At 32.1% G+C, this 27,115-nt stretch overlaps 1 protein-coding gene across 2 annotated transcripts in view; it reads left to right on the forward strand.

The window, feature by feature from the left end:
• Window positions 1-20,010, forward strand: part of LOC105347503 (calcitonin gene-related peptide type 1 receptor) — a 32,357-nt gene extending 12,347 nt beyond the window's left edge. For both annotated transcript variants that reach the window (XM_034454785.2, XM_034454784.2), the window contains exons 3-13: window positions 89-942; window positions 11,832-11,935; window positions 13,226-13,317; window positions 13,602-13,752; window positions 14,234-14,384; window positions 16,114-16,180; window positions 16,501-16,567; window positions 16,735-16,817; window positions 16,976-17,099; window positions 17,324-17,365; window positions 17,486-20,010. In XM_034454785.2, the coding sequence (XP_034310676.2) occupies window positions 495-942; window positions 11,832-11,935; window positions 13,226-13,317; window positions 13,602-13,752; window positions 14,234-14,384; window positions 16,114-16,180; window positions 16,501-16,567; window positions 16,735-16,817; window positions 16,976-17,099; window positions 17,324-17,365; window positions 17,486-17,809 (1,653 nt within the window). In that variant the 5' untranslated portion in view covers window positions 89-494 and the 3' untranslated portion in view covers window positions 17,810-20,010. The remainder of the gene's footprint in view (window positions 1-88; window positions 943-11,831; window positions 11,936-13,225; window positions 13,318-13,601; window positions 13,753-14,233; window positions 14,385-16,113; window positions 16,181-16,500; window positions 16,568-16,734; window positions 16,818-16,975; window positions 17,100-17,323; window positions 17,366-17,485) is intronic.
• The last annotated feature ends 7,105 nt before the right edge of the window (window positions 20,011-27,115 follow it).

Consider the following 27,115-nt stretch of genomic DNA (forward strand, 5'->3'; position numbering starts at 1 on the left):
CAACGCATTTATTGGATTAAGTCTACAAGTTTTGACATTTTTGCTTTTTAAAAAGAAAAACCTGCAAAGTGCCATTTTCAATTTTCAGTAGAAGAACGCATTTTCTTGGCTGATAAGAGGAGAAAGAATTTATTGAGTAGTATATACATCAAACACTTCTACAATCGGAGCAAAGTGACAGAACACAGAGAAAGAGAAAAAAGCAAACCAGAGTTTGCGGTCTTCTCTAGCTGCCAAGCTCGTCAAAGTGATTTAAGTTCCTAATTCTTCACAGCGACAGAGAGTGAACACATTTTTTTTCTTCTCACTGTGTAAAATTCTACCCCATCTCCCGTGTCCTGTATATTTGCTATTTCATGCTGTTCACCTGAAGAGGAGAGAAAAAAAAATGGCAGGCAGATCAAAAAATTCGGCCTGATAAGCCGATAATTTGTCATTTTGAATGAGGACATTTCCTGGGTGATTCAAGACTAGAACGCTTCCACTTAGCCACAATGAGTTGTCGCTATCAACACATGAGCTACGATGTCCCCCTCTTCAAAGTCCTCACGTGTTCTTTCTGTTATGTGTACATGTTTAAGCCCGAAGCAACCCAACTCCGTTTTGATTTTACAAGAGCTGGACCGGTGTTGAAAGCTGGGCCCGAGGGAAATTTTAAATATTCATATCCACCCGGATCTGTGTACAGGGCCGATTTGGATAATAGTTCCATGGTGACACAGATTTGTGAGCCTCTCAGTGAAAGTGAATGTGAAAAGTGGACGACGTGTTGCCAGACGGCCACCAAATGTTGTCTACGTCAGCAGAACCTGCCGACTGCGTCACAGAATTGGTCGCACTGTCCACGGACATGGGATGGGTTCGGTTGCTTTGACGACACCTCGGCCGGAAGTACGGCATATATCTCATGTCCGTCGTACGTCGAACATGCAAGCGATCAAGGTAATTGTTTTTGTTTCGTTTTTTTTTAAGAAGTTTACTTTAACACTTGCTATTTGATGGATTCATTTATTTTCCCTGGAACAAAGACTTGTGATTCAGTTATAATTCTGAGAAAAAAAAATGTAAAACAAACAATTGTGCAGTATACAATAACATGTAAGGTTCGCTCATGTAAACTGTAGGGAAAATACGAATGAATTTGATATTTAATTCTATTTTTAAAATTAAATCTTTATTCACGGGGAGGTAAATTCGTTAGTATGAGGATGCACACAAAACCAATGAGCGCACAGATTCCACACATAGCAAACTCTAATCACATGTATAGATAAGAAAATGAGATAAATTGAACAACAGATGAAATTCCAAAATATGGATTACCAAATAAGAATTTGACAGATAAAATTAAGTTTCAAGCAAAGGATAATGCATATTATCGGAGTTAAAAAGATGTCCCCCAAAAAATCAAACAGGCTATTACATGTACATTTTGCCAATAATCTCCTGTCTTCCATTAAGTTGCCAAAACATCTGTAATTGCCATAAAAGCTCTTTACTTTTTCGATAATAAGAAATTGCATTACAATAATGGAAGCATGCACGTTTGTGCATTAAGAATCACGAAAGAGAGAAAGAAAAAAAAATTACTGCAAATATTCTAAACAATATCTCTCTCTCTCTTTCTCTCTCTCTCTCTCTCTTTGTATGCAACTGATATGAGATAAAAAGTAAAATAAACTTTGAAAATTATTATCATCTATTTACATGTACGTCTCTCGATTGTAAAGGCAACAAGAGAGAGAGAGAGAAAGAGAGAGAGAGAGAGAGAGAGAGAGAGAGAGAGAGAGAGAGAGAGAAATTGATGCTCTTGCCATTACCGTTTCAGTATCTTAAAAAGGTTTCCTTAATGAGCATTCTAGCTTCGTTTTTCCCATCCATCAAAACAATTTTTTCACGACATCGTCATTGTATACACGTCTTTCTATTATACATGCAAATTCTCAGCAGATCTAATAAGCTTGTGTTCGCCATTCAGATTCAATTTCCTTTACGGAACGCGATACTCTGTCCTCTGCTTTTAAAAAAAATTATTCGGATCCTTCGTTTTCTTCCTTTTTTTGGTTAAAAAAAAGACTTGCATGTCCAACCTGATTGAGTTGAACTGCTATTAATTGTACGGAGAATATGGTGTAGGATTACTCTGCGTTTTTACACGTCGATATTAAACTGGACTCTTGGTCACAAACAATTATATTTACATGTTTAGAATTCACACCTTGTTAGCCACAGGTTTTCGCAACTAAAACCAATGCTATTCTGATTCAGTTACGGATCATGCCAGATGGTTTTGATGTCTTGTTTCTGTTTAGAGGGCTAATTGGCCGTGGACATTTTTTAGACTAAGTCAACCTCCTTCAGAAGAAGAATTCTAGATCTGTGTGAAGATATAAGAAAATAGTCATATTTAAAAGCTAAAATGTTTAGATTTTTTCTTATGTTAATAATCGTTTATAGCAAAAGAAACATCTCTAAAATTTTAAGGTAGATCTAATGGGTAAGCCTCCTTAATTTGGTAAGGTGGATATACATGTATGTTTGCCAAATTAAGTTTGATCGTAACACATGTTTTTTTTACCCAAGAAAGTATACGCCACCTTGGCATTTAAACAGACCAAAACGAGCCAAAATAGAAATAGTCAAGAAATTCTTAGAAATAGATTTCCTTTAAAAGATAAAATGAAAATGAAAATGCGCAAGTAGAAGCTGTAATGGCGTTTATGTTCTGTCTGCTTCTTAATTCGATGATGAAATTGTGTCTGGGAACAAAAAGATTGACAGTTTAATTGGACGATCACGTGCTATGGATTTATTAAAGACGTCTTAACACGGTAAAAAAGAGGGAAACGGATTTGTGTTTAATTCCTGCTTTCTGGATGAAATTGGACGCAATAAGAGATACAAACCGGTCGGGCACTTTCATGAATTACGTCATTTGATTGTTACTTTTAAATCCTATTTTTTTTATGTAGAAATGAACATGCAACAGTATTATATATACGAAGAAACTCGGAATATGAGAATTAACAAATGGAGTTTTAAAACAAGAAAAGAGTGATAGTTTAGAGATTTAATACTATTTGGTAGGAATTATGACGTCAACATTTAGAAACTTCTGTCAGGAAACTTCCAAATTGATGAATTCTTAATAATCCTCACCTTCTAAAATGAGCTTGGAAAGTAATTTGATAATGAAGCTTAATGCAATATAATTTTGAATAGTTCCTGTTTCAGACCAAAAAAAAAAAAAAGAAAAAAAAAGAAAAAGACAAAAAAGAAAAAAAAAGAAAAAGATAGATTCACTCCTATTTTTCATTATATTAAATTTTCTACGGTATCTGTCATATCCGGTTAAATTCCATTACGCTATGTATTTGTAAAACATGATTGAAGATGCATGTAAATTCAAGGAACTGTTCTTTATAGAAAAGATTATTAGGAATCAATTTATTCAATTTGATTCTCAATAATCTGACAGTAACTACACGCACTACTTATAATGTATAATCCATTATAACAGTCTTCTTATTTAAGGGGAATGGAATGTCAATAAAATACACATATCTACCTAAAAATTTTAAATATGGTATTTTTTGGCGTTAAAATATTTATTTAGTAAAGGAAAATTACAATTATTTTAAATTTAAATTTTCTCATTTTTCTTATACAATGTATCTTTATACGGAACTCTCCTTCTAAAGGAGATTAATATGGTATTAAGAATGACCAAAACCATTCAGCCCTCTTAATCCAAGTAATGTACAATTCTTTCAAAGCCTGTGGTCTTGAAAACATACACAAAACAGATTTGAACAAATGACACCAATTCACTTGTATATCTACAAAGATACCAAGGAAAAGAACCGAATCTTCAGGTTGGTATGTTTTTCCAACGAAATTGACATGCTGAAATAGATTTGTAAATGTTTATTTCGTTTTGTCGGCAGGATTTCTGGCTGCTCTTTCATTTCTCTCTGCCGCTCTTTTCTTGTTTTGCCGTCTGCTTGCAAGTTTATTTCGCGGGATCATAGGCAATGTCTGCAATATCAACACCTTAGATAAGATACATTGAAAAACCTCTATCGCACACTCGAGTAATTCATTTCCGATCTCGTTTCGATTTGAAATTTATGGTGCCGATTTTGATAAGAGTTTTTGGCAATTGAATCTTTTCATCACTCACTTAGAAGGCTTACTAGGAAACGCTGGATTTTAAATTGTGGTTGAATAAGACCCATTTTCTGTTTGTTGAGTAACGCAAAATGAATATCTGAATGAAATTAATGTTAAAGTTATTTCGATTATGAAATTGCTTTTTCTTATTCATTTAATAATACAGGGATGAGGAGGGTAAGAGTGGGTGTATGCAGATAAATTAAGCATTTTTTTTATAATTGCATTACTATGGTGAAATTGACCATTATTAATTTCCTGAAATTATGACTGTGTCGACTGTGTTATGACTCTTTTAAAAATCTATAAGAACAAACTCGCTATGACTTTCTTGATTTAGTCGTAGTTTTTTTTTGTTTTTTATAAATTTTAAATTATAATCTTGATCAAGTTTATGTTAACAGAAGAGCGTAAGCTGTGCAACCGTAATGACGAACGAATAACCTTAACCTTAATCTTTAATGGTGTTTGTCTTTAGCAAGGTTCGATAACTCTTAAATCCGGAAACATGTAAAAAAAAAATAACATAGACATGAACAATAGAACACCCCCCCCCCCCCAAAAAAAAAAACAAAAACCCAAACCCCCCCCCCCCGAAAAAAAAAAAAAAAAACAAAACAAAAAAACCAAACAAAAAACAAACACACAAACAAAAACAAAAAACAATCAATGATTTTGTCTCAGTGCACGTGGTTTGTGAGGACCATATCTTCATCTTAGGAGTACCAGTACCTTGAACTATATTTTTCAAGAACATCTTTTTTTAATACTATGGATAATTGCATAAATATTCGAGAGCAAGGGAAGAACTAAAAACCAGGAGGTAACTGACAGTATTATAAAAAATGTGGTACATGTAAAATATGTACCCCGATTTACGAATGTAGAACAAAACTTAATATTAAAAATCTACAAAAATATATTGTGTGAAGCCCTTCGGGCTTCATAGATTTGATCACGTGACCAACAAAGTTCATATCCCGATGAAATGTTTAAAATTAAATCGCTGTTTATTTCTAAAGTAAAAAAAGCTGGGGTCATATTATGTTTACAATTGTTAAGTAAAGAAATTATCACTTTTTTAACAAAATGACTCGTAGCTAACAAGATAAAACTGTTCATATTCTTTATCAATAATATTATCAACAGAAGAAAGTAACATTCAACTAAAACTTTTACATGTATTAATACAACGCATATGTAAAATATAACATTTAGACTCGAGAGCTTTGTTTACAAAACAAAAACATTAAAACTCTTGCTTGTATCTCATCTTGTATCTTGTCTTGCTTGTATCTCAATATATGACTTTCACATTTTGACTAAGTATCAAAATACCAGTATTAACCATTCTTTACATTAAAAACTGAAAAATCAAATGTGTATGTAACTATATTCTAATTTGATTATGACGTACAAAAATATTGTTAGAAATATACTTTGAAAAAAAATTAAAACTGAGACAAGGAAACATTATTTGAATACTTTTATGCATACAATGAAAAAAAAACTAGATTCAACTTAAAATTATGCTACAATAAAATCACAAGTATTGGAGAGAACACGCATTTATAGAAAACAAGACATTTCATTATCCCCACAGCTGCAGGTCTCGCTGCTAGAAGCTGCTTGTACAACTCAATCCTTTATTAATTACAAAAGAGTAATAGCAATCAAGTCAAAATGATTGAGATTATTGATCCCTTTTTACAAGGACGTTCTAAAGAATTCGTGTCAAACAATCCGACAGGAAATCAACAGTTCTCCAGAAATGCTGGACTTCGAACAGCTTCTGATCTTCAGAAGGAAACAATTACGTTGAATGATGATTACAATTGTTAAATTCTGTTTTATCATCCATCAAGAGGCTAATCTTTATATACAAGAACCGTAGGGCTGTTAACGTTGTATGAAGGAACATATTGTCAAGAAACTAACTTTAAGATCTTAATCAAAATTTCAGATATTTCTTTAAGCCTCAAACTATAATTGTAATTGTTTCGAAAAGAAAAACTCAAATTACGGTACTGTTGTTTAATTAATATTCAAGGGCATCAAATTCGTGGATAAAGTGCAATTACAGTTTCAAGGATACATAAATTCTTGGCATTGCACTTCAATGAACATTTAATTTCGGGGATGAACTAAACCACGAAATCCACGAAAATTGGTATTCAGCGAATATTGATGAGACCACAGTATTTCAGGTTTAAAATTTGAGCATTTTAAAACAATATTTATACGAAGATCTTCTTCAAAAAGAGATTAATACAGTCCAAAGTGTCAACGATCATCCAGGCCCCTTAAGTACAAGAAACACAGGCAATTTCTGTTGAAAGGCACATTAAAACGTAATTTAAAAGAAATATAATGCAATAAATGGAAAGACACATTAACCCGTAATTTAAAAGAAATATAATGCAAATATTATAATGTAGCCAGTTTTTCGAGGGGGCTTGGAGGTTATTAAGTCACCAAGTAAGATTAAACGACGAAACAGAAAATCAATGTTATGCGAAGTATATAAAAACCCACCTTTTTAAAAGAGTTATTGCGCTTTTCAGAGTGACGTTTAGCATCAGAAATCTTTGAAATATAAAGGTCTTCCACTGTTTTGCTATCGTTTTTCACACCAAACATTCAAGTCTTTTATGCATTTTTTGTTGGTCAATATACCTGTATGATGTATCAAGAAATTCTATTTTTATCAGTACAGAAACCGTTTATTCTCAATCTTAATACATTTGTATTACATTCGCATGTCTTGCATACATGTAGGAACGCCCGAGTAATATGCTTTTTATCCAACGAGATATGTGCGTGTGTTTTCCATCCGCAAATCTTGACATCGATTTCGATAACTCTGATATTTTCTAACAAACCATTAGTGATATTTTTATGTTATATGTTAAACCCAATGGCAATCATTTTCATTTTTACGCTGCTATTATAAAGGTTAAAGGTTAAACAGCTATATCAAACGTATTTAAAGCGCACTATCTATATACGTAAAAATTTTTGTCATATATTTATGCTATGTATTAGATACAATCATGTTTTAGAATTTCCAGGACCTGAAAGCATGCAGTAGCTTTTTATTTTCTTGAAACGCATCTATCTGTTAAGTTCAACTCCCATGAGTCCTTTCAGTACTTTGATTTTTTATCTGCATCACTTTATCGTGGTACTCCATGGTAGTATACTTTCAAAGGCTTTTTCCTTACATTGGTGATTTTTTTTTGGTTGTTTTCTGGAAAAAAGTGCCTTAAAAATATTTGGTAATATAACTTTAATAATTTAATTCAGTTTTTCGCACCAATTATGAAAAATAAAAATCGTTGACGTCTGGAAAAAAATCAACGTACTGCTTTTGTTACGCGTTTGATTGCTAAAATAGGACGCAAAATGGACACAAATTATAAACATTAAAAAACACATTAATAACTAAAAGGTTATAATAATTGGAGCAATGTTTCAAAGAAAAGTTATTTGTATACTAAAGTTTGAGTTTGAATTGCTCTTGAATTTTTTTTTTATTTTCTTTTTTAAAACCATATGATATATATTCTATAATTCTTCAAGACACAACTTTGAGAACATTTTTTTTTATTAGTACACTGAATATTAATTTTTTTAACTAGTTCTTTTTAATAACAGACTAACAAACATTCAGGATTTTAAATAAAAACTTTCGCACCGAAAAAAAATGGCATAAAATGTTGCATGATCTGAGAGTGTTTTAATGAAGTCTGGCTTTCAATCGTTCAAATAACAAACAAAATGAGTAAGGAATATTTCATTAATGACATAGGTGTAATTTTATACTTTGAAAACGGTAAGTTACAATTTGTGTTCATCGAAACGCACTTACTCGGCAAAAGGCTTCAACAAAACCTCAGTACTCTTTTACAAAAATCATAGTTTTTATACGAAACAAGCTTGTATTGATAGTTAAAAAAAGTGACATTTTATTGCTTCTGTTTATTTCTTTTTCCCCTCGCAAATCAGATTGATTGCACAATAAAGTGAAATTCTAACTAAATTCTACAATACTAAATTTTATGAATAATTGATTCCCGCTGTTTGCACGTGTAAAAGTTCAACGGAAATCGCGGGATGATGAGTTGTGTTATACGGGAAAAAGCAGATGTTTTTTTTTTGCAACTGCTTCCATTTTCAATAACTATTTCCTTCTGCATCAAAAGTCAACTAGCTGATTTATAGACCAGTGAAGGTGATGCCTGTCTTTTCAAGATCCTTACAACGATATAAAAGTCTGTTTTAACAGTGCCTTAAATCCTCTTAGAGAGAGAGACATGACATGTTAATAAATGATAATAATTTTCAAAGTTTATTATACTATTTATCTCATATCAGTTGCATAGAGAGAGAGAGAGAGAGAGAGAGAGAGAGAGAGAGAGAGAGAGAGAGAGAGAGTATATAAGAAAGATAGATAGAACAATTGAGAGAGAGAGAGAAATATTGAGAGAGAGGAGGAGAGACAAAGAAACAGAGAGAGAGATAAAGTTAGAGCGAGAGAGAGAGAGAAAGAAAGAAGAGGAGATAGAGAGAGAAAATAAACACAGATCGAGAGAGAGAGAGAAAGAGTGAGAGAATGAATAAGACACGTGACAAAAGTACGACTTTGCTGTAACATGAAGTACTGTATAGCTACAAGGGTTCGTGACGTTATTAAAAAAAAAACAGGATTCCTTTGCAATTATAGAAAAGTAAAGAAAAAACCGAGAATGCTTCCACGTTTCAATGCCATTCAGCAGTAACAAGTGGGGCTACATGAAAATGGGAGAGAGCACTTAAAGAATGTTGAGTACGCGTCTTTACTTATTTTTTCTCTCTTTCTCGAAAACAGAACGCTAGAAGCTGAGTAGATAATATGCAGATTTTACGTAAAGTGTTTTTATTCTCTCTCTCTCTCTCTCTCTCTCTCTCTCTCTGAATCAAAAATGAGACAATTTACAGCAACTTTCACTTGAGGCCTATAATATATCATTTTGTTGTTTTAATTTTGAAAAGAACGCTTTTTGGCGTTATTTTACCATTATCATATACACGAAAAATCCCTGACATCTTGGGTGTGTTCTATTCAATTTATCATAATTTCATCAAGTGCAGTGCAAAGAAATAGAAGATAATTGAGCTTTTGAGTTAATTAACTGTCTGTAAAAAAATCAACAATGATTGCATATCTGTAAATATATTTATGGCTAACTGATAGGATAGTGTTCAGTTTGACACATTACAACACATTGTTTGAGGAAATGGAATAGTCATTTATTAATTTAGCTTATATATGGCAAATTGGTATACCAAACCAAATGTTAATCAAAGGGACATGGTCATGATTTTGGTCAAGGTTTAATATTTCTATTTTTATTGTTTATAATGCTTTAGGTAATACATTTTTAATGATCAACCAAAATTTGAGTGTCGTGTCGGTCGTAGAGTTAAATCTATAAGCAAGATACAGAGCTCACAATTCGTTGCTTTGTAAACAAGGCATGTGCCTTGTTTTTGTTTATACTGGTTCAATACCGGTGAAAAGTCTTTTTTTTGAATATAAATAAACATTTCCTAGAATTTTCAAATTCATTTTATGTCTAAACCTGAATTTTCTTATTATCATTCTAAATGTAAACAAAACATAATCCGAGTTTTGTTTACATAACAAAGAATTGTGAGCTCTGTATCTCACTTATATTTCGAAGACAGACACTCAAAGTTTATAATCAACTATAATTAGACATGTCTTCTGAAGCATTGTTACATGTTACATGAAAAACGGAAAACAAAATTTTGACCAAAATCGTGACCATGCCTCTTTAAGACTGAAACAGACAAGAGAATAGTACCATAATTTTGGATTCATGGATAGCTGATAGGGCGGTGCTCCTCTCGACACAATACAACACATTGTTTAAGGAATTAGAATGATCTTTTTTTCAGGTAATAAATGAGAAAGTATTATACCAACAAAAAAAACCCCCCAAACAAACAAACAAACAAACAAACAAACAAACAAACAAACAAACAAACAAACAAACAAACAAACAAAACAAAACAAAACAAAACCCTAAAAACATGTTAAACAGTTATGATTATAACGACAAAAGAACAGAGTGCCTTAACTTATTTGAAGGAATTGTTTAGAATTTGCCACAATCCTATATATACAATATCCACATTAAAATTTTGTAAAATAGCATTGTGACTAAAATCAAACTGAACTTGTAAGACCTGACTGAATTATTTAAAAAGTGTAAAATGACAGGCAATAGCCATGACAAATCAGTCATCATTTCCTAATGTCCAAATTTGTTGTTTTATAATATATTGATAATCATGCATAATCCAAGGTCGGCAGTGACGTTTGCTTGACACTCAATTTTGACACTTATTTAGGACACTTTATTGTGCTAACACCGACAATTACAATCCAATTTGTGCAAGGAATCTTCGACATATAATACATTGGTGCCCAAATCTTAAAACGGGGAGGCGTACAGATCAACAAACCTTCGGAACACCCATTAATTAATTCATTAATTAAATTAAGCTTTCGAAATTAAGCTTTGGAAGTTCTTTACAAAATTATATATACATGTATAATAAGAAAGTTAGCAAACATCTTTGGGCTTTGCAATTGAAATGCATTTCTTCACATGCATGTGCGTTGCGCAATTTTATGCGCAAAAGAAAAGACACTCGTCCTTTGAGAAATTAAAAAATTGCTGAAAATTAATTTTGATTATTCATGAGGTTAATATGTTCCCATGGGATATTTTTGGATTACATTCCCTTGATCGGAGATATGTCACTGAATCCGTCATAGAATGTCTCAAAAAAACCTATGACAGCAAATTGGATATTTATAATCGAATTACAGTGTGTCAATTGCCTCTTTACGATACTTCAGAGTTGCGTAACGTAGTTACCGCTAATCTCGTAGTGTCGCCATTTTCTATACAATTTCGCTCGGGATTGGTAATCAATAAATTGTGATCAACTTTCCGCCTTATGGCCCCTATGGACCATGTGTAGTTGAAGAACTTTTTCATTTAAAGAAATCGTATAAAGAGAAACCTTTCACCGTTTGATTTAAACAGTGGCGTTCACAAGCACGCTCAGTAAAGCAATGTCATTTGTTGACTTATATCTAAAGGGGGAATAAAGTAGATAATGAATCAAATAGGTGCTTACAGGTCTCGAAAACGTTTCTTTAAAGGTTAAAACTGAAGTGGAATTTGACGATCAAATTCCCGTACTCGTTCATATAGATTAAAAACGTTTCAAAGGTCTTTATGAAATAAAAATATTGCATGCTTGATGATCAGCTTGTGGCTAAGCTCTCAGTTATTCAATATCAATATAAAATTATAAGTTTAAAGATGTGGTGACGAAAATATATTGTTGATTAAACCAGCTAAAATGTTGAGACATATCATATGAATGGGCGATGACTGCTGCCAACTGAAATTATTTTTAAGTCTACCTACAAGATTCTAAGTCGATCTCACGAGTTAAGTTGTAGAACGTACCAGTACCTAGTCGTAAGAACGACATAATAAGTTGTATTTATGATTATTTCTTTTTGATTGAAAGAAATTTAAATTGACAACCTTAATTAATCCCCATTGCAGAGACGGCCTACAAAGTGTGCTGGCCGAATGGTACCTGGTACGTCCACCCCCACACAGGCAAACAATGGTCCAACTATAGCACCTGTGTCCACGGCAAGGTCAAGGTGAGTTCAAAACGAATTACAGAGGTCAATATCAAGGTAAGTTTAAAATCAAATTCAGAAGACAAGGTCAAGATAAGATTAAAAACTAATCACAGAAATCAAGGTGTGTTCGATACTAATTACAGAGGTCAAAATCAAGATAAAGTGCAACACTACAGAGGTTAAGTTCAAGGCAAGTTCAAAACTAATAACAGAAAGTGCGTTCCAAACTCGTTACATTTGTTTAAATCAAGGTCAAGGCGAGTTGAAAACAAATCACTGAAGATAAGGCCAATATGTGTTCATAATTAGTTAAAGGGTCAAGCTCAAGGTCGGTTTAAAAGAAGTCGATGTCAAGGCGAGTTTAGAACAACTTCCTGTTGCCAAGGTCAAAGTGTGTTTAAAAATTATTACAGAAAATTTTTCAATACGTAGGAATCCTGGGAGATTCTCGTGTGATTAAGCATTTGTTGAAGTCGTTACTGGACGAATATAAATCGAATTCTTTTGATTTAAAGCTAGAGTGATAAATGACGAGATTTATTGTCAACGTGTTTTGAACATGGCCGCCAGAAGATTTTTACATTGAATTCACTCGTTGGCTTCCGCTTAATAGGAATCGTCGGTTCTCTAATACTCTAGATCTCATAAGCTCATTTTATACTGATTCCTATGTATCATTAATTCGAAAATTTTAGCATTATCGTGTGTTTCTGTAACATATTACGTCAATCAATAACATATTCCGTCAATAGCCCGGATTATAGAGCAGTAATTAAGGTACAACGATTATCTAATAAGGAAGACAACTCTTAAACATTGATGAACTGCTATCATTACTCATTTCACAATTTTTTTCACAAATTTGTCGGTTTTCTTGAAAATTTATCATATTTTTAAAGTGAGTAATTGAAACGTTTTCTGATACCGTGAAAACTAAGGCTCCATTTTACTCAAGGATGACGCGATTTATGTTTCATAATAGCATAATAATTGGTACATACCAAACTCATCTCCATTTTACTATTAAATTTTTCATAATCCTTCTGTTCTTGAAAATCGTTCATTTGAATAAATAATACATCCGTTTCTTTCAATCATGCTCTGAATTAAGTTAACCACTTTTCATGTTTAAAAAAAATCCTGCTCTTTCATAATGAAGAATAAAAGACTTTTAATAATCGATTAACCGAAGCATTCGATCTTTAATTTGAGAATCTTGTTCGGATCAAGTTTCAGTGTATGTTTCTGATGTTATCAAAAGATTGACCAAGGCAATTAAAAATAATGACATTTTCTTTATTTCTCTAGGATCAGATGGTGCTTATTTACCTTGGTTTGGGCTGTAACCTGATCAGTCTATCTCTGCTGATTCCTTCCTGTGCTATCTTCCTAGCATTCAGGTAAAGGAATTTTAAAAAGTGTAATCTTACGAAATATTGAACATTTAGTTGATCTCTCTCTCTCTCTCTCTCTCTCTCTCTCTCTCTCTCTCTCTCTCTCTCACCTATAAAACTGAATCAGCATTTTCAAGCGTAAACTGAAGGAAATGTGCATATAAAAATAAAACTTATTAAACAATTTCGAGAGAAAAAAATTGAATTAAACAAAAATTGTATTAGACGATAGCAACATCAATGCTTATTTTTTTAGTTGAATGAGATTATGTTTTGTGACAATCTTTAAGGCAACTGCGGATCCAACAACGAGTGCGGCTCCATATTTGCTTTTTCTCGTCCTTCATAGCGAGTGCCATTATAGCGATATTGTGGGACTTCATCGTGGTGTCCGACAGGATGAACAGTCCGGGAGACGAAAGCGCTGTGCAACAAAACACGGTACCACATGGAAAGTTGCATTGATTAAGAGGGCTGGCTGGTCGTGGTGAATTTTTGATTCATACCCCTGAGAGCTCTGAATAAATATATAAGAAATATCTAAATTTTTAACATGAATTATTTTTTCTTTACTAAATGAAAAAACATGGGGCTAAATATCATGTTTAAAAATTTTAAGGTACATGTATATATAGTTAGTTGATCATCCAGCCTCCTTAAAATTTTTGTGATTTTTATTTATTTTTCTAAAAATTCGCTTCACAATTTTAGGTGTCTCATATCATCATGAAATTAATTCTGAGAGGTGAAAATGTTAACAAGGAGTGAATCGTTAGGGGAGAGAGAGAGAGAGAGAGAGAGAGAGAGAGAGAGAGAGAGAGTTGTATATTGCGCATGTATGATATAATAGGAAAAAAACCCAGTCAATTACGATAAAGTTATATTTTGTTTATAAACTTCGCCATTTGAAACTTGTTTTAAGGGAGGGTGCAAGTTTCTGTACGTCCTGAAGCGCTACACCCAGTCCGCCACCTACTTCTGGATGTTCTGTGAGGGGTTCTATCTCCATCGACTTATCGTCCGAGCGTTTGAGATCCCCAAATCGCTCATCATTTACTACTTCATTGGAATTGGTGAGTTTTCAAAGTCACAAATCTACCTTTTCTGGAACTTGTTTTTGTCTATCATATACTACTTCATTGGAATTGGTCAGTGGTCAACATCCTATTATAAAACTACCTTTTCTTATATCAGACATGTACTTGTTTTTGTCTACTTATTTAATATGTTTTTAATTAATATGTTTTTAATTAATATGTTTTTATTTAATATGTTTTCGTATCTGCCCTTTTTATCGTCCAACATTAAGAGAATATTAGGTGGTATCGGCCATTTTTAGACTATACTACAATAATCCCCTTTAAAAGAGAGTTCTGTATAAAGATATCAAAAAATATCCAAATCGTTAAGCTAAAAGATTTGGAATTTATTTATTTTATTTTTACCAAAAAACAGTTTATTGCGAGAAACATCAGTTTTTGAATTCGTAGGTAGATCTGGCATGCAATTTGTTGACCATCCAGTCTGACACCCCGTGACTTTTACCTTTTATAATTAGTACGTCACAGCTGTGGCAATTTCAACCCATTGTGAAACTGTCTATACGTATCGCCAATTTGGGTAGTCTATCTCTGTACATGTAGCACAGTGGTTATACAGCTCCAGCTCCGGTCTACAGATTCCCATGTCCTGTTCTGGTTTCCCCGAAAATTGAATCTTTTTCTGTTGTTTTTAACTCGACAGCATGCTAGAATACCATATCTATATGAAATTTATAAGTTTAGGCTGGTAACCGAAACTTTTCCCCAAAGATATGAAGAACCCATAAGTCTTTTTTCAGAAATAAATTACATATTTCCCCCTGGTCATCTTCAGTTGAATCAAATAAGTAAATCATTTTTCCCCGTATCTTCGGATCTCTTAAGAACTTTTTTTATATCAGCTGACAGTGTTAATTTCAAATAGTATAATGCTATAACGACGTTTCGATATCTCCGCTCATTATCTGGAGCGGTATAAGTCAAATTACAAGGATTGATGTGGCATCGGTCGCATGCCCTAACATCTAGCGAAGAGTCGACTAGCAACTCAAGATCAAATTAAGGTTCAATAATTGCCCCATAAGCCCCGCTACTGTCATCGCTTTTTGTAGTAAATCGGCAAATCTCTCGCGTTTTTCTCCTCACCAAATACTGGAAATATCTTCTTTTTTGTATTAAGATGAATGCATCTCTTGTACATTCACGGGAATAAAATTTTCGCCAGTTTCCCAGTGCTGATATATTTTCAGTTTGCAAAAATTTGCTAGAGATACCGATGTAAAAGATATTTGAAATTTTAACAGATATCTCGTATTGTTTGGATTCAATGTAAATTTTATGCAGATTTTGAATATGATTAAAAACATGAAAATGAATACAGCACTAGTCCTGGTAATTTAAATAATAAGATTTATAATTCAATAATTAAAAACTTTTTTTTTTCCTTTTTTTGTTTGTTCGTACTATTTTACCTGATGTGAAGGTTCTATAAAGCGTCAATGCCCTTTACAGTTTAAAGTCGTTATTGTACGCTTCTAATATCTTGAACTTCTCATCATTTGATCTTTCATTATCTGACCATTTAGTCAGTTTCAACTTTCTCGGGAACATTCGACATAGCTGTTTTTACGCTTGTCGAAAAGGTCCGAGAAGTTGCGATTGCTATAAGTTGATAAATGCAAAATGGGATTTTCAGTTTTTCAGTCGGTTTGTAAATTTATGAATATTTTATCTAATATTATCAATTTTTTTTCAAAAAAAGGTGGCCCCTGGATATCAACCATCGTGTACGCCATCATAAAGGCCTCCGTGTCAGAATACGACCAGAAGTATGTGGTGTTTAGTTGTTTGTCTGAGTGTTTTGTTTGTTTGTTTGTTTGTGTGATGATTTTGTGATCCGAAATAGAAGATTTTTTAACGTCATTAGCACGAGAAAACTGGCAATAAACGACCAATAACGGAACAATTATTTTCTATAATTTATCTACCCTATAATTTGATATCCATCAAACAAGGAGAGAAATATTCTTGAATAATATGCTGCACAAAACTCCTTACCCAGAGAACTACTTCTTTAGTACATGTCATTGCAATTTCCTGAACATTTGGAATATTATTTCTATATTTGATGAACATTTTTTTTCATAAGATGCTGGGTCAATAACATCAATGGATTCGAGTGGTTGATCTATACGCCTAACCTTCTATGTCTGTTTGTAAGTAATTTTCAATGAATATACTTGTTACCATATCTCCATTTCATAATTTGTTGGGGTTTAGCAAATAACAACTCGTTGGCCTATCTAAAGCACATTATATTAATTTACATCGTGAATCATATGCCACACTATCAATATTTTAACAATATCCCCTCGTTCTGCAGGCCAATGTGTTCTTTCTCGGAAACATCCTGTATATTCTTTTGACGCAACTACAGTCTCATCCCAACGAACCTAGTGGCTACAGGTGCGTGTCAAAAGTGTTCGCCGTAAAGCTTGGATAACTTTGTTTTATTCAGTGTACTAGAAATAATTTTGAATTTTACATTATCTTAATATGGACGAATAAAAAATGTTTGTTCAAGTCTCTTAATTTTTTAATCATTATGTTCAAATATTTTTCAGGCGAGCTATCAAGGCCACTTTTGTTCTCATCCCGCTTTTCGGAATCCAATGGGGCCCAGTCATTTACAGACCCGCTAATACAATGTGGTACGAGGTGCTCCGAATAGTTATCCAACATACCCAGGTACTGCTCTCATCGGTGATAAGATAGAAAGATAACCCGTCCTTGTAATATTTAACCCCTTCCTTGTATTGCTTATCCATACAAAAATGTAAAGGCCAGATTTATCTTTGGTAACCTTTGTCTACTTCAGTTTGATAATTTAATGTTATATTTCGATATAACAATTTAAAACTTAATAAAAAAGATTGGATTTGTCACTTATCCATTTTTTTTTCAAATTTCAGGGTGCATTCGTTTCATTGATATTTTGTATCTTTAATGGCGAGGTATGTTATTTTCAAATAATAGTTAATACTTTAAATTTAAAACTCAAAATTATTTATTTATTGAGTTTTTATTTAGATTAAATAAATTTAAATTGTTTATCTGCATTTTTTTTTGCAAAGGTACATGGGCACCTGAAGAACTGCTTCAGTCGCATTTCCGGTAGACCTCTATACAGGCCTCGGCGCGAACTCAGTACTACTTCCGGTACTGTGTATACGCAGGTGCGAACTTCCACTGCCGTGGATTTCAACAGAGACTCTTATGTGCGGGACTCGTTCAACCGTGACTCATATGTTCGAGACTCGTTCAACCGTGACTCGTTGCACAAAGATGACCCAGTGTCAAACGGGAAAGCAGAAACTGTTCCATTGAACTCCAACGAATCGTCTTTTTCTGGCGATAAACAAGAAAATGGATTTTTAATGGAGTCGGAATTGAAGTGAATATTTGACTGTACTGGTGACATAAACCATTTAAATAACAATCATTTATTTTTTGTTCTTGAAGAATCGAATACTTATTATTTTGATCATGTACACAAAGAATTAATGTATGCAGGACTATTTTCGCCTATCCATACACTGAAAAAAGGGTTTCGCTTCGTCTTGAATTCGTCCAGACACAGTATATATTAGATACTCTTTCTTATTCACTCAGTAATTTAAAAAAAATGGTGTTGAAATCGCTGTCTTATATTCGCCCGTTGAATACGAGGGCGAAAGGGGCGAAAACAAATGGAGGCGGATATTTCTTTGTAAAGACTTTCATGAGAAACTGGTAAATTGTTATTTGATGGCTGCAGTATCAACGAAAACTAGACAGTATTGCGTAAAAATCCAAAGGCGTTTAATCAATAAATCAATCATCAAGCGATCTGTCAATCAACCGGTCGATAGAATAATCGATCTATTGAATCATTCTATTTATTTGTTTTAATCTGTCCCTATTTGTCGTATAAACCGAACAGTGAACATGTAACATATAAATAGTAAGATTTCATTGTAACTGAGCGTGTTTAGATTATTTCACCTGTAGTACAGTATATTTTGCTTCTAATGAACTCCGATGTAAAGACATATTAGTTCTAAGGGATTTAGAAATCCCATTTAATATCTCGAAGTGCATACGTACAATACTTAGATACTGTAGAATAATTAGATTTCGTGGTGGCTAAATTTTTCTGAAATTCTTGGGTACCTCTCATCAATGAAATAACATCCTCCATTAATTTATAAATTAAGGCTATAAAGTCATATTTCTTTCTTAAAGTATAAGATAATACACACAATTACATCACAAAGAACCTGTAAAATTTAAGCTATCCACCAAAATTGCCCCCCCCCCCCCATGAATCTATTGACTCAGCATTAGTTGAGAAAATTTTTATACATGTATGACGAATTGAAAATATTTGTCCTAAGGACTTTTTTTAAAGCCAATTTTACAGTACGATGTTCATTTAATTAAAATACTACATCGTTTATTATTTCTTCAAAGCAAGTGTGATGTCCGCGGATTTTTTGACATAATAGGTAGTCATACCATTCATCTATTTATAGAAAAACTCGCTATTAATCTAAAGGTAAATGCGTTTTGCTCTGCTATGTATTGAAGTATCTGTATTCCTGTATCATATCGCGTTGTGAGCTAATATTACCGCCTGCGAATACATGGTTTGAACGTATCGATTTTGCTCCTAAATGTCATTTGAATTTTTATTTATTTGATTTTAATATTTTATATTTTGAAGAGATGATACTACTCCTGAACCAGGATAAGACTGTATTTAATTGTTTCAAGTTTAACATAATTATGTATGTGTACCACAACAATAACATATAACGCATGTAGGTAACACTTGAAGGAATACTCCCATGAATTCAATAACGTGTTTCGTACATCTATAGCGTATAATATTATGCGCGTTTTTACAAACGAAGTTATTTTATCGGTATTTCGGCAAATGTTGTTGTTAGAAATACGGTAGGTTCCAATTTACTGTCAACGAGATAATAATAAATTCTCAATTTTTTTTAGATAAATAAGTTTTAATCCGTAATAAGCAAGCTTCTAATTATATAATCAGTGTAAACATAAATGTGTTAGACTATGGACAAGGAACAGATAACACCCATGTTTCTGCGAATCTTTACAACTTTAGAGAAAAACCAAAAATATTAGATAAATTAGAACGATCTGGTATTCTATTTAGAGCATCAAAAACAATGGACCTGAGATGCATTCTGCCCACTCCAAGAAGGGAGTCAACAACTTACGGGAACAATCGCAGCTTCTCGGGCCTTTCCGGCAGAGCTCGGAAAAGGCCCGAAATTTGCGACTGCTAACGGGAACAATCGCAACTTCTCGGACCTTTCCGGCAGTTGCGATTGCTAACGGGAATTTTTTTCTGTTATAGACAATTCGATCTTTTTCTATTTCGTTGTGTTACAAGTTAAATTCCTTTATATGTCTGACTATGTCTGTGTTAAGTTCTTATGAATTTCTTTTTTATTATATTTACTTATTGTGCAAGTGGCATTTTTATTTTATCATTAATTTTTTTTTATATATTAAGTCTTACTATATGTTGTGTCAACTTGTTATATATGGTGATGATGACGATCAATTAAATAAAATTGATCAAAACTGACTACGTGCATTAGTTTTTATTTCGGACTACTTGTACTAGTGATACATTTAGATGAAAAATATACATTCTAAACCTCAAAGTTTCTGTTAAAACCCTTCCAATTTTTAGTTGATGTTTTATTTAAAAAAAACTGGTTTGCTCATATCTGTAAGAAACACATTCAATTTAATTTACATAATTTTTATTTTTTAAATAAAACATCAGCTAAAAATTGGAAGGATTTTACAGAAATTCTGAGGTTTAGAATGGATATTTTTTTTCCATTTAAATTCATCAATTCTTTCTTATGGAAAAACTTTGGAAGTTCTAACTTCACACAAAGATTGCTTATGACATGGAGGTGTATCATGATTTTTACCCAAGGATAGATCATAGAAATATGGGACTTGGACACGATTTGACTTAAAATTTTCAACTTTTATATTTTTTCATTTTCAATGTTTATTCGAACAAATATAGAAGTTTATAATGCTATGTCATAATTTGAACGTCAAACATCAAGTTATAAGCAAGATACAGAGTTCATAAAACTTTGTTTTTTAAACAAAGCTCGAATATTGTCATTTTTTACATATGTGTTGTATTGGTGTAAGTTTCAATCAAATGTATCTTTCTTTTGTTGACCACTTGTCACACACACTGGTTTTCACCGTCGTGACTAATTGTTTGGGGAAATTAGCTCAAGGATCAACCTGTGTCTAATTGCAAGAAACTTGCTTCCACAGCACCTGAATGAATCAAAATAAAATCCGTAAATTTAAGTAAAAACTGTCTTTATTGAATTGCCGCAAGATGGAAAGTGTCTTATAAAGAAAATGAATGAAATACACAAATTATAAAAGCATGTTATAAAATCAAAGCGATAACAAAAGTTCCGAAACACAATTAAAACAGATAAACAATAGACATAAAAAGAAATCAAAACAATATAGAGCATAGCGCTTACCTAAAACATGATTCATAAGTCTGAACACAGTTGTTTAATTATTAAATATCGAAAAATATGATAAAATAATGACTTAAACTTGTTTTGTAAATTTAGCGGAAAAAGTTTCTATTTTCGTTTTGTATACGTTAACTTGTTTATCTCTTAGCACAGAAGAGTTCTATCTAGCAAGGCGCGTTGATAATAGTATTTATAAAGATATTAAATTAGTTTAAATTGTTTTTTAACATGTCATATTGTCTAAGATATGGTAATTATCTACATTACATTATTTGTAAACAGCTATAAGACTCAAGCTTTGTTTACATAACAACCAAATCTTACCTTTGTATCTCGCTTGTAACTTGACTTTAACATTCAATATTTTGGTCAATCATTTATAATGCGCCAGTTAACCATTTTTTACATAAATTTTTTTTTTTTAAAAATTGATCTAAATTGTGTCCAAATCCCTTTAAAGGATTTGTGCCACAATTTTTATGAACTTTATATATCCTATAAATATCTCTGAAAAATCAGATTCTGTCTGGAATTAATGGAACACTGGTCAGGTTTTACTGCATTTAAGGAATGAATTCAATATTTATTTGTTTTATACGATATAAAATGGTTTGGGGCAGTTTACGCTTTATAAACCGCGAAGCGGTTTATAAAAAAGCGTAAACTGTTTCAAACCATTTTATATCGTATAAAACAAATAAATATTGAATTCATTGCTTATAATTTAATTTTTTTACTCTTCATTGTAGATAAAAACGGTCATTTGACCCTTAAATTGACGTAAAATTGTACAAAATTCAAACGTAACGTCAAGCGTATTGATATGTCTTACTATGACGTAGGCAACATTCTTTATACGATATAAAATAATTTTTTTATCCAATCAGAAAGCGCGTTACAACCAGAATTAAATTATTCACTGATAACACAGAGATAAATGCAGCCTGCTGAGTCCAGCAGCTAGCGTTAATGAGCTCTGGCCATGACGTCAGAGGTTCGCCAGCACTCTCCCCACTGTTATCAAACATCACTCTCCTCTCTGTTATCAAACACACAGTAATTCATTCATAATGGAAACTCTGGAAGATGAAATTAGTGATCAAAGTCTGTGTCTTTTCAAAGAGGGCTGGATGGTTGTGGCCATTTTTAGACTATATTTATCTCCTTTAAAAAGAAGAGGTCTATATAAAGATATAGGAAAATGTTCAAAATTTTAAACTCAAAATACTAAATAATAGTTTATGGCAAAAATATTTTAAAAATTAAAAGTTTAAGGTAGATCTGATGGGTAATATTTTGACAATCCAACCTCCTTAAAGCTAAAATGTATGGTTCATTCATGAAAGCAATTCAGATAGAACTATATATTTACAATAAGGGTTAAATCTGGCCTCCATGATTCAACAATTTTCAAAGCGGTTCGGATATTTGAGATTAATTGTTTTGTTATTTTGAAGAATGTTGATATATATAAAATACAATGTATATATATTTCATCTTTTTATCCTATTTATTTTCTCTCACAGGCGGCATATGTTGTTGTGATTTGTAACAACTAGTTAGAGTGATCGTTCTTTTGACTTTTTAACTTACGTTTGTAGAACTATTTCTAGGATTAAAAAAAAACAAACAATTAATTAAAATTTTGTTTTATATAGGAATTGAGATCATACTTTATTTCCTCTATACAGAGAAATGACAACAAGCAACTAAATATAATTACATACAACTTACATTAAATAGTGTTATTTTGCTACAAGAACAAAGTAAGAGGAAATTGTGTCTATATCTGGATCTACAGACATGATCTACGTGCAATAAAGCACATATTGTATTCATTTTGAGACTCTGGTATGATAGAGAGGATAAAAAATTACTGTCAGGCATCAAGCTTATTCGAAGAAAAGTTTGATAAACGTTACTACTATACTCTGTTTATGTCGTTGGATAGAGATTGTGAATGTCTTGACGTTGATAATGGAACAAAAAAACAACAAAAAACAATCAAACAAACAATTAAAAAAAGGGAAAAAAAAGGAAGAAATAAAGACTAATCAAACAAACACCCTCCTCCAAAAAAAACAACAACAACAACAAGTCACTGTTAACCTTCTAAGAACAAACATTTCATTTTATTTTAACATAAACACTTAAAACATAGTTACACAGCAACGATTGACATTTAAAAAAAACCCAGATATAGTTTCACATTTTATTTGGACAACGTCGCAGAAAATATTATCAATATCAGGGTTTTTTTTCAGTATATAAAAACAAAGCATATTTATTCCTTTTAACATTTAGGTTTCAAGATGATTGTGGACTTCCTGTCTGTTGTGTATTGATATGTAGAAAATGATTGCGTAAATCTGGAAAAGAAAACAGTATCAATGGCTTAAGTATATCTTTTTAAAGTTATACATGTAAATGGAAATCAAGGTACTGAAAGTAGTACAATTCGGGCTAATTCTAAAAAAACCGCGCGAGTGACAATTATCAGTTGCTGATTGATCATTGCATTGATCATTGATAAAAATCTAATACACGTGGGGCTGAATACAAACATGGGAACATTTCTGAAGAGACTGGGTGCGAAAAAAAATAAAATAAAAATATGAGGACATGATTGCATGATGTCTATAGATGTCACGCAACGCCAAGTTTTGTCTTTCTTTATAAAGAAAACGTCATTCATTTTCTGCATTGGCTCGTCATAATGTCATGCAATGCATGAAATATAATAGCTATTTGGAGAGTTTTTCACGAATTTGTAATCGTGTAATTTGCATCTGTTAATTTTGCTACTCGACTATCTATTATTAAGTTAATTCCTTGTGTAGCTTTTTTATTTAAAAAAAAATGATTAAAATAAATGTAAAATCATATACCAGAGAAAATCGGAATAGGTCTTGATAGTGTGCATAGAATGAATTCTGTCATCATTACATGTACCTTGTACTATATCATTTACTTAATAGTCTTTTGTTAGGCTACAAAGTACATGGAACTCATAGTACAAATTAGATAAAATATCTAAAAAGAACCCAAACAAGCAAAAAAAAAAAAAAAAATACAAAAAATAAATAAACAGACACAAACAAAGTATAGAACGAAAAATACAAAAATGAAACATACTTTTTCCAATTTAAGAATTTAACAAGAGTTACACCCGAAGACTTAACATAGAAATTCAGATCTGTCATCTCTCAAAAGGTCTTCAACTCCTATTGTTCAATGCTTAGTGTTTTTCAAAACGGCATGGACCTGTCAATTCTTTTACAAAAATTGAATATTTTGTGAATTAAATGAATTTATAATTACAATTTGTTTAACATGCATCAAATTTAGTTTCTGTGGGTCATAAGATCTTTAATTTGCTAACGTTCGCCAGCGGAAATGGCCGAGGAGTTCTGATTCCTGACCATCCATATTTAAAGTCAAACTAATTTTTTCTTCCTATCACAGAGAATGTATATTTAGAAAAAATCTTTGTCATCATTTTTGAATTCAGATATAGCTTTCGATTCATGTTACTTTTCCATAAATACTTTTATTTCAAGTATAAGGTAATGATCATATTTCAGTCTAAGCATCTCGCCCCTGGTTCTTATGCACCGACACGCACGAACATATTATATTAGAGGAAGTTTATTAAGTATTTTTATCCTCAAAATTGGTTTCAATGTTCATGACCCAAATGTAGGTAGTCATACCATTCATTTATTTATAGAATAACTCGTTATTTATCTGAATAAGTGCGTTTTGCTCTGCTATGTATTGAAATATCTGTATTCTTGTATCATATCGCGTTGTGAGCTATTATTAACGCCCGCTAATACATGGTTTGAACGTATCGATTCTGCTCCTAAATGTCATTTTTGATTGTAATATTTATACTTTTGAAGAGATGATACTACTCCTGAACCAGAATAGGACTGTATTTAATTGTTTAAAGTTTAACATAACTATGTATGTGTACCACAACAAGAACATATAACATACATTTAGGTACACTTGATGGAATACTCCCATTCAATAACATGTTTCGTACATCTATAGCGTATAATAATATGTGCGTTTTTACAAACGAAGTTATTTTATCGGTGTTTCAGTAAATGCTGTTGAAAGAAATACGGGGTATTCCAATTTTGTGTACACATGTAATAGATAATAATTGATTCTCAATTTTTTAGATAAATAAAGTTTTAATCCTTAATAAGCAAGTTTCTAATTATATACATGTAATCAGTGTAAACATAAATGTGTTAGATACTATGGACAATGGAGCAGATTACACCGGTTTCGATCTACACGTTTCAGCGAATCTTTACAACTTTAGAGAAAAACCAAAAATTAAGTAAATTTGAACGATCTAGTAGTCTCGTTAGAGCATCGAAAACAATGGGCCTGAGATGCATTCTGTCAGCTCCAACCCAGTATTAAGAAGGGAATCAACTACTAACGCAATCGCAACTTCTCTGGCCTTTCCGGCAAGCTCGAGAAGTTGCGATTGCTACTAACAGGAAAAATCGTAGCTTCTCGGGCCTTTCCGGCAGAGCACGGAAAAGGCCCGAAAGTTGCGACTGCTGACGGGAATTGTTTTCTGTTATAGACAATTCGATCTTTTTTTATTTCGTTGTGTTACAAAGTAAATTCCATTACATGTCTGACTATGTCTATGTTAAATTCTCATGAATTTTTTATTTATTATATTGACTTATTGTGCAAGTGGCATTTTATTTTATACTTTTTTTTTTTATATATTAAGTCTTAATATATGTTGTGTCAACTTGTTAAATGGTGATGATGACGATCAATTAAATGAAATTGATCAAAACTAACGACGTACATTCGTTTTTATTTCGGATAACTTTTATAAGTGATGAATTTAAATGGAATAAAATCCATTCTAAACCTTAAAGTTTCTGTTAAAACCCTTATAATTTTTAGTTGATGTTTTTTTTGAAAAACTGGTTTGCTCATATCCATAAGAAACACCCTCAAATTAATTTACATAATTTTGCATTGTTTAATGAAACTATTTTATTAAGAATTACCTCTGCTCACTCCACACTGGGAAAAAAATGAAACAACGTGTTACTTAAAACAGAAACAATTTATTAGTTTAAGCCCCCAAACAAAGTTTGTTTGTTCTTGTCCGTCTGTCCTTCCGTCCGTCCGTGGGTGCAATCTATATCTTTCTTATGGAGAAACATTGGAAGCCCTTACTTTACACAAAGCTTTCTTATGACATGAAGGTGTGTCATGATTTTCTTCCAAGGATAAATCATAGAAATATTTAAACACTAGTGATCAAAGTCTGTATTTTCAAGAGGGCTGGATGGTTGTGGCCATTTTTAGACTATATTTATATCCTTTAAGAAGAAGAGGTATATATAAAGATATAGGAAAACATTCAAATCTTAAACTCAAAATACCAAAAAATAGTTTATGGCAAAAAATATTTTAAAAATTAAAAGTTTCAGGCAGATCTGATGGGTAATTTTTTGACCATCCAACCTCCTTAAAGCTAAAATGTATGGTTCATTCATGAAATCAATTCAGATTGAACTTTATATTTACAATAAGGGTCAAATCTGGCCGCCATGATTCAACAGATTTCAAAGTGTTTTGGATATTTGAGATTAATTGTTTTGTTATTTTGAAGAAAGATGACATATATATTAAGATACAATGTATATATATTTCATCTTTTTATCCTATTTATTTTCACTCACAGGCAGCATGATATGTTGTTGTGATTTGTAACAACTAGTTAGAGTGATGGTTCTTTTGACTTTTTAACTTACGTTTGTGAAACATTTTTTAAAATTAAAAAAAACCAATTAGATTTTGTTTTAAATAGGACCGGAGATCATTCTTTATTTCCTCTATACAGAGATATGACAACAAGCATCTAAATATAATTACATAGAACTTACATTAAATAGTGTTATTTTGCTACAAGAACAAAGTAAGAGGAAACTGTGTCTATATCTGGATCTACAGACATGATCTACGTGTAATAAAGCACATATCATATTCATTTTGAGACATTAGCTATGATAGAGAGGGTCAAATATCAATGTCACGCATCAAGCTGATTCCAAGAAAAGTTTGATAAACGTTACAACTATACTCTGTTTATGTCAT

The sequence above is a fragment of the Magallana gigas genome, chromosome 10, assembly GCF_963853765.1.
Source record: "Magallana gigas chromosome 10, xbMagGiga1.1, whole genome shotgun sequence".
In the NCBI taxonomy this organism is placed as follows: domain Eukaryota; kingdom Metazoa; phylum Mollusca; class Bivalvia; order Ostreida; family Ostreidae; genus Magallana; species Magallana gigas.